Source organism: Gadus macrocephalus, chromosome 11 (genome assembly GCF_031168955.1).
Source record: "Gadus macrocephalus chromosome 11, ASM3116895v1".
Lineage (NCBI taxonomy): Eukaryota > Metazoa > Chordata > Actinopteri > Gadiformes > Gadidae > Gadus > Gadus macrocephalus.
In genome coordinates, this window is record NC_082392.1 from 8,646,872 (window position 1) to 8,655,868 (window position 8,997).

Here is an 8,997-nt window from a genome sequence, read left to right on the forward strand (position 1 = left end):
TACTACATCGCCTGCAGTATATGTATTTATTCAATGGCAAATAAGATGGATTGTCTGATAAATAATTAAAAGATATGCTAATATATCAATGGTTAATGTACAGACACACAAACACCCACTGAGGGAAATCACACACACACACACGCACACACGCACACACACGCACACACACACACACACACACACACACACACACACACACACACACACACACACACACACACACACACACACACACACACACACACACACACACACACACACAATGAATGCACAGGAACAGGCAGGTTCAGTATGATACTTTTTATTTTAACTTAAAAAGATTGGATCAGAAACAGTTCAATAACTTAAAAATAAATATAATTGTTGTAATAATTAATACATAATTATAATCACTTGATTGCAGGAGTCTGGCAGAAACAGGCTCTCAAATGGTTTTCTATAGAAAATTCTAAAATCAAAATATCGCAAGCTATTCAAACCCTCCTCCCAGTAAGCAAAATAATTAATAAATTAGTAAATAAATAAAAAATTTGCTCCAATATTAAAACCTCCCAACAAAGGTGCAATTCCCCACCCACTTGTGTCACCTACACTCTACGTAGAAATTTAAAATAGGTTAGTGTTTTTCCCCTTTCACAATTTGGAATGTAGTATTCCGATCCGAAGATGCCGATGTCAATAATAATAATGATCATAATGATAATAATGATAATAATAATAATAACAATAATAATAATGTTATTGGGTCTTGTTCAGTGTTTATCTAAAGTAGTATTCTTTTTTATTTTTTGTCTTTTTTTTTAAATGCTGCTCTTCGTAAACTAAATTATTTACAGGCCATTACGATCTTTTTTCCATGTCTCTATCCTACTTATTTATTCATCTTTTTAAGTATTTTTTTTTTTATTATGAAACATCGGTCCCTCTATATTTGTCATTTAATAGACATGATGTAGACATGATATAGTCTACCAAAGTGATATATCAGCAATATTCATCAGTACCCTCCATACACACTCGGTCTTTGCGATATCACCTGCACAAAGACACCCTGTTGGCCACCTCAAAACAGAGCCTTGTGATCTCCAACTCTCTAACTGTATAGAAACATCAACGGACCTGTGTGAATATGTGTGTGTGTGGCAGTGTCGATGTTTCAGTTGTCATGTGTACGTTTGCGCACTTTATGTACATTTGTAAATCAACCCGCACCATCATGAGTTGGCTTTTTGTGTGTGTCGTTGGGTGAATGTGTGTGTGTATGTGTGTGTGTGTGTGTGTGTGTGTGTGTGTGTGTGTGTGTGTGTGTGTGTGTGTGTGTGTGTGTGTGTGTGTGTGTGTGTGTGTGTGTGTGTGTGTGTCTGTGCGGGTTTGTGTGTTTGTGTGTGTAGATGTGTGTAGGCAACTGCGATCCGATATCACTCATAGGGTATGAGACCGTTTGACAGAGCATTGGATCCTGGGAAATCCACCTCAGCCGCTGTGTAAGCCGCTGGCGTCTGTGAGGAGGAGACGTGGGACAGGGTGGAGGGATGGACACATGCAGAGGGACAGAGGGAGAGAAAACAAGGGCACAGTATTACTTCCTTTGTCAGCCCAATGCTGTGGTGCTGTGAGGCCCTCATGTGCTCTAGCATAACATGCCTGTCGCAAAAGCAAACGTCCCCATAGAAATGACTCCACTCATCAATGCTTTATTAGCAAGCCTTCACTAACGACAGCCCTGACTTGATCTCTTGATCATGACTCTAGGTGGGTGGTAAGGGTCAAACAAGTAGGCATTGTTGTTATTGAACAGTTGTAGTACTCGGTCCTTCCAGCAGCAGTACAATCATGGTGCTTCAACACATACAAACACAGTGTCTGGTTCATGCAACTCAGTCCATTAGTAGTATCTCAGTGTGTCTGTTGGTTTTAGTGTGCGCAGGTGTTTGTGTTTGTGTGCATGAACACGTGTGTGTGTGTGTGTCTTTGTGTGTGTGTGTGTGTGTGTGTGTGTGTGTGTGTGTGTGTGTGTGTGTGTGTGTGTGTGTGTGTGTGTGTGTGTGTGTGTGTGTGTGTGTGTGTGTGTGTGTGTGTGTACATGTTTGTGTTTATTTGTAAATGTGTGTCAGTGCATGTATTTGTGTGCTTGAGTGTGTTTTTGCAGGTACATGTGTGTGTGTGTGTGTGTGTGTGTGTGTGTGCTTTCTGCAATCATGTGCCTTGGGTCATGGCAAGCAAACAGACTTCTACCAACATGCATCACTCTCCGGCATTTGCAATATAGAGATTCTGGGCGACAGCAGAGCTGAGTATGCATTGCTTGGAAAGGTCCATGAGACTGTTAAGCCTTTGGTATATACCAATAGGTTATTCAAATCAGGCTATTTCTACTGTGATCGTTAAAGTGTTTTGACAATTTAATAGGATCAAGTGCCTTGATGCACTGATTTAGTAACTTTCCACTTTGTCTCTTTGAGGGCACAACCTTTGAGCGGCCAATAAGGTTGCCTCAGGCTGGTCTCATTCCTCCTGTGTTTGACATTCTCCCAGAATTCCTATAATTGAAGGCTGTTCTCCAATAAGCAAGAGGCACTTGGTTTTTTCCCCATGACAACCACGTACCGTCTACCTCACCACACCGTCAGGGTCATTGAACGAGAGAAGGTGAGGGAGACAGAGAGAGAGCAGGAGTGTAGGGCGCAGAGAGAGGTGGAAGGGAAGGGGGAAGTGATACACCACAGTAGCGGTCACAGAGGAGGTCGGAGACCGAGAGAGGAGGAGGAAGGAGAAGTAATGGGGCAACGCAATGCAGCTAGAAGGCCACATCACACAACTATCCCAAAGAGAAACCAAATCAAACAAATACCAGGCTACAGTGCACACCACACCTTGACCTGTTCTCACCCTGACTAATGGACTTCTTCATAATACTTTCTCTGTTGTAACCTAATATAATAGCACACATGTCCTAACCCTTAGCTCTGAGTTAGATGTGTCATTCAAACTGTTTTGAACTAACCTGCATTGTTTCCTCGACAGCACTATGACACACGCTAGCTTAATGAATATCATTACCCCATGTTACACTAGCAAAGCCTCTGCAGCAGATTCATACAGAAACACACACAACAGGTGTTATGCATTTCGTATTAAGCACCAATAGTGTAACACAGACACATACACATTGAATCCACGCTCACTTCCTGCACCACCCAAACAATGGGTTTTAAATGATAATGACACCAAACAGAACACTACAGAAACTGATCAAAAACAAAAACTGCAATAAGTAACGGCCGTTGCTGCGTAATTAATCAGATTACTATGCATTGACCAGTTATATTGAATATCGAATCGTATCAATTGTACAGTCCTGGTTATTGACAGTTATTGATCAGTATGTGCACAAGTCAATACAAAATAAAGTCACAATGCACCAAACACAGTCTGTGGTCACCACGGCAACAGGACATGCAGGTCAACGCATGGCCGGTTGCTCAAAGTGACAGAACAAAAATCGCCAACGGCAACCAACACAGGCAATCAATCGCCACAGCAACCCAAACACAGGCCAACCAATCAACTTACAACAATGTGAGAGGAATTGGGGGTCAGGGCTTTATCGGTCACTAGGCAACCATTGCGATAGCGACGGGGTCCCGCGAATTATGATTGGACAGGAGGATCTTGGGTGTGGTAAGTTGCCATTTCAGGAAAAGATCAACAACAGGAAAGAAAATAAATAAGAATGTGAAATAAAATAAAATTGATAACAATATTTTATTATTTTCATTTTTCCCGGGTTGAACTAGGCTGTTTAGTTTTCAACTGAATTATCCCTGTTCATTTTACTCTATAACTTTATATTATCAACAGTTAACATGTTAATCTCAAACATCTTCAGCTATCAGCATTCTCTAACATCACATCATTCTGTCACCTTCCATAGTTTTTGCCTGCCTCTCATTGTTAAATTTCACTCCCCCTCCCTCCTTCCCGTCCCTGTCTCCCCAATCCTCTGGCACATAGGACAGAACCCCAGCTCACCCATTCTCCTCTTTTGTTCTCTGCCCCCATCTCAGTATGGGCGGTTGGCATCTTTAGGTCTTTTCAGTTGCACCTTGAGCCTTTTCATGCCAATCTGGAAGCCATTCATGGACTGGATGGCCGCCTGAGCGCTAGAGGGGTTGTCAAAACTCACAAAGCCTGAGAGAGATAAGGGGGAAGAGAGACAGGGAGAGAGGGAGAGAGAGATAAGGAGGAGGAGGGACAGGGATAGAGAGATATATAAAGAGAAGGAGAGACAGGGAGAGAGATAAGGAAAGGAGAGAGAGGGAGAGAGAGATGAGGAGAAGGAGAGACAGGGAGAGAGGGAGAGAGGGAGAGAGGGATAAGAAGTAGGAGAGGTAGGGGATAGAGAGGGAGAGAGAGATAAGGAGAAGGAGAGACAGGAGATAGAGAGGGAGCGATGGGGAGAGAAAGTGAAAGGCAAAAAAGAAGTGGAGGAGCGAGAGAGAGAGAAAGAGAAAACAGATGTTATTTATTGGTTTTTCATAAAAAACGACCTTAGTTTATCTGCTTAATGTCTCTTCTGAATTTTCTACCCATTACCCGCATCAGACACCATTGGAGCACGGAGCACCATTGAAGACAATAGCTTTGGTATTCCACACACATAAAAACACCCATCTACTTTGATTCCATTTCATGTATCCAGGGCCTGTTTCACTTTCTCCCAGCCAACCCCCTTGCTTCTCTCCTATCCTATCACATCCCATGGCTCTCTGTGTCTCACCGAAGCACTTGCTCTGATTGGTGGCACGGTCCACAAACACTTTGGCCGAGATCACGTTTCCAAAGGGCAGGAACATCTGCAGCATTTCTGAGTCACTGAACTCCTGCGGCAGGTGGTAGATGAAGATGTTACAGCCCTCTGGACCTGGGAACAACACACACACACACACATACACACACACACAGACACACGCACACACACACACACACACACACACACACACACACACACACACACACACACGCACACACACACACACACACACACACACACACACACACACACACACACACACACACACACACACACGCACACACACACACACACACACACACGCACACACACACACACACACGCACACACGCGCACACACACACACACACACACACACACACACACACACACACACACACACACACACTCACACACACACACACACATGCAAAGCCGCACACACAGACACACACAAACACATGCATAAGCACACACACAAACCCATGGATGCACACGCGCACACACACACGCACGCACACACACACAAACACACACACAAAGATACCCGATTAGCCGACAAGATCAACAACTATGAATAAACATGAGGGGGAATAGACGAGGGGCGTGGCTCCACTCAGACAGGAAGTCACATCACCTTCTCTCTGCTGCTGTTGCTGGGGCTGCTGGTGTTGCTGGGCAACCAGGGTTGGCTGCTGTGGGAACGGCTGTCCGACCAATCCATAAGCGGCAGGGTAGGCAGCTATTGGAAGGGACAGACAGCGACATAATTGGATTGAATCGAACAAGTAGCAACATACAGCGTCCAATCGCAGGTGGTTTTTAAGAGCAGTGGTGAACCCGGGGATGAGGTTGGCAATAACTAATGAGGCTAGTCAGTAAACAAACAATGTCACGGGACACACAGAAACACACTCAGGACATCCCAGGCCCCTTCAAGACCGACATTAATGGAAAGATGACCTTAAAGATTCACATTCAGAATGTACCACACAACGAACAAGCCCAATATTGTTTTTCAACCCTTGTGTTGATTTACATCTCCAACAGAATATAATACACAAAGGATTTGATAGGACGGGACACATAGTCCTGCATCCATTTTAAAAGCTTTGGTTAGTGTGCCTATAATCAAAGAAGAGGAGGAAGGAATAGCATTGGTGAATTTGTCTATTAACCAAAGAAGAAGAAGGAGAAATTGCTCTGGTTAATTTTTATATTAACCAAAGAAGAAGAGGAAGGAATATAATTGGTTAATGTATCTATTTACCAAAGAAGAACAGAAGGAAAAGTTTTATTGACCGCCAGTTCAATGCCTGGTCATGCTTGCTTCCACATCCCATAAATGAATCCATCCATTAATTAAATCACGATCTGGGAGCAGTAACAACAAAGGTTTTGTTGAGCTGATCTTCTCTGTCTCCCAGATTAATGTACCAGGAAATGTTGAAGCTTTAAAAGCTTTCCAGCTACTAACACAGGGTTGTATGGATGGATGTTGTGCAGCATGATGTGTTTAAAGAACAAAGAGCGTGTCCCTGCACTCACCCGTGTAGTGCTGCATGCCTGTGTAGGCCTGCTGTAGGGGGTCCAGCGCCGCCGGACTCTGGGCTGCAAAGGGTGCAAAGACATAATAACAGTTCAAGTCTCAAAGGGCTTCACAGATCACATGTCACGAGTTTCACTTTCATTCATTCCTCCTTCATCAGCAAATATTTTCCTTTCACCCGAATTAGAAGTTTACTTTTTTGCTTACAAAAGATACCTTGATATGCGTGGATTCCATTGGTGTAGATTGCCTCTGTCGCTTGTTGCCCATTGGTTGGGGCTGGCAAGCTGCTGTAACCGTTGACCCCTAGCTGTTGGTGAAGTGCTGACACGGGCGTTGCCGCCATGCTGGGCGGGGTGTTGGTACCTAGCGACCAACATTGTCCACCAACAAAGGGAGAAGAAGTATCGATTGACAGTTAGTCGATTAATATGGAGAAGAAAGGGAAAATCATAGCTGGCAGGGAAGTGATTTATAGCCAGAATTAATATTGAAAAGTACTTTTTGGCTGCAGACGTAAATACATTATTAAAGGACACTTAGCAAGTATCCCTATTTGTCCAGAGAGGATACGTCCTGTCAAAGACAAGAGGTATTTAGAATATTGAAATTTAAACAGAACATTAAATTCGACAGACGCATGACTAGGCACAAATATGTATTGATGTGTGTGTTCAATAATGTAGCATGCATACACATAACTAGTACGTATGGAAGTGTTTGTGTCAAGTGTTAGTGTGTGTCTGAAAAAAGTGTGTGGGCATGTGTGAACCCGCATGCCTATGTGTATGTGTGTGTGTGTGTGTGTGTGAGTGTGTGTGTGTGTGTGTGTGTGTGTGTGTGTGTGTGTGTGTGTGTGTGTGTGTGTGTGTGTGTGTGTGTGTGTGTGTGTGTGTGTGTGTGTGTGTGTTTGTGTGTGTGTGTGTTTGTGTGTTTGTGCAAGTGTGAGTGTGTGCACAATTTGTGCAAGTGTGACCATTTTGTTGTTGTGGTTGTGTCTCTGTGTGTAATCATGTTTACAGTTAGATGTTTATGTGCATGTGTGTTTGTGTTTATATGTGTGTGCGTGCATGCATGTGGGTGTTATATGTGGGCGAGCATAACCATGTGTGCGTTTTGATCTTGTGTGTGTGTGTGTGTGTGCTTTTGCATGTGTGTGTGTATGTGTTTGTGCGTGTGTGCCTGCGTGTACGTCCACTTACCCGATGAGGGTGTGATGGGTGTGATGGGCGTGGCGATGATTCCGTTGGCGTTGAGGGCTGCCATCTGCTGCATCTGTACTGCGGCAACTGTTGCTACCGGAGACAAGTACGCTGACTGGGCAACCAGGGCCTGCTGTTGGACCAACTGGAGGGACGGAGCGAGCCGGAGAAGGAGAGAAGGGAAGACACAGAGAAAGAGTAAGGCCAAAGAACGAGAAGACAGAGGTTACAGACAAAGTGAGACAAAGCGTAAACAGGGCTCCAAACGCAGAGAGGAGTAGGGAGGGGTAGTGATGGAGCCGAGGAAATGGAGGCTGAGGGAGAGTTGAAGGCACACAGAGAGGGAGTGATGGAGGAGCAGATGAATAGAGATCTAATTACGAGGCCATTACGTCCAGAGTCACTGGGTTAATGGTTGTGTGTTGTGGGCTCGCTAATGCCGGCTGACGTATGTTCTGTTGTCTGGATGATGGCATTAGCTCTAATTAGAACACTGATAGCCTCTTCAAACGTATTACGGCCTCGCCATAACCACAGGGCTACCCTCAGAAACTCTACATAAGTGTGTGTGTGTGTGTGTGTGTGTGTGTGTGTGTGTGTGTGTGTGTGTGTGTTTTGTGGGGCATAGTGTGCATGCGTGTGTGTGTGTGTGTGTTTTGTGTATGTTTGTGTGCACTGACGGCCTGTGCGTTGACGGCCTGCGTGTAGGCGTTGTACGCGGGGAAGTTCAGCGTCATGGGACTGAAGATGCCGAGCTGGGAGGCCACCTGCTGCATCCTCCGCAGGCCGCGCTCCTTCTCTGTGTCGGCGAACTTCACCACCAGGCTGGACGACGCCCCCTGGGAGAGAGAGAGAGAGAGAGAGGGGAGAGGGAGAGGGAGGGTGGAATGGTGGAAGCGGATGGAGAGGAAGAGAGGAGAAGAGAGGGGAAGAAGGAGAGAGAGAGAGGGGGGAGAGGGAGGGAGAGGGGAAGAGGGAAGGGGGGGAAGGTGGAGACGGTTGGCGAGGAAGAGAGGGGTAGAAGGAGAGAGAGGGTGGGGGTGGTGGAGAGGGACAGAGAGACAGAGAGAGAGAGAGAAGAGGGGGAGGAGTGGGAGGGGGTGGAGTCAGATCGAGAGAGATGGGGAGAGGGAGACAGATATCAAGATAGGATACAGAAAGAGAGCCAGAGAGGGATGGAGCAAGGGGGAGGAAGTGAGAAATAAAAAGAGGATGGGGAGAGAGACAATGAGAGAGAGAGAAGGAGAAAGAGGCAGAGAGAACAAAGGACCAAGACAAAGGGAAAGAAAGAGCAAAGAAAAGAGAGAACAAGGAAGAGAGAGAGAGAGATTTTTTTAAACGTATGGGTATATTTGCTGTCTTTGAATGTTTGTTTGTGTATGTGTGTGCATGTGCATGTGCGTCTGTGTGTGTCTGCATGTGCTAGGGTCTGCTTGAGTATGTGTGTGTTT

At 45.1% G+C, this 8,997-nt stretch overlaps 1 protein-coding gene across 4 annotated transcripts in view; it reads right to left on the reverse strand.

The window, feature by feature from the left end:
• Window positions 1-288: 288 nt before the first annotated feature.
• LOC132467643 (CUGBP Elav-like family member 3) overlaps window positions 289-8,997 on the reverse strand; it is a 9,241-nt gene continuing 532 nt past the window's right edge. The window contains exons 3-11 of one of the 4 annotated variants that reach the window (XR_009528048.1): window positions 8,227-8,385; window positions 7,547-7,691; window positions 6,552-6,710; window positions 6,344-6,406; window positions 5,433-5,537; window positions 4,784-4,927; window positions 4,036-4,194; window positions 3,577-3,674; window positions 289-1,502 (exon numbers count right to left, since the gene is read on the reverse strand). Coding sequence is in view for 3 of the 4 variants with exons in the window: in XM_060065095.1 (XP_059921078.1) it covers window positions 4,067-4,194; window positions 4,784-4,927; window positions 5,433-5,537; window positions 6,344-6,406; window positions 6,552-6,710; window positions 7,547-7,691; window positions 8,227-8,385 (903 nt within the window). In the remaining variant the exon portion in view is untranslated. The remainder of the gene's footprint in view (window positions 1,503-3,576; window positions 3,675-4,035; window positions 4,195-4,783; window positions 4,928-5,432; window positions 5,538-6,343; window positions 6,407-6,551; window positions 6,711-7,546; window positions 7,692-8,226; window positions 8,386-8,997) is intronic. The other 3 variants (XM_060065096.1, XM_060065095.1, XM_060065097.1) reach the window with 3 other exon arrangements.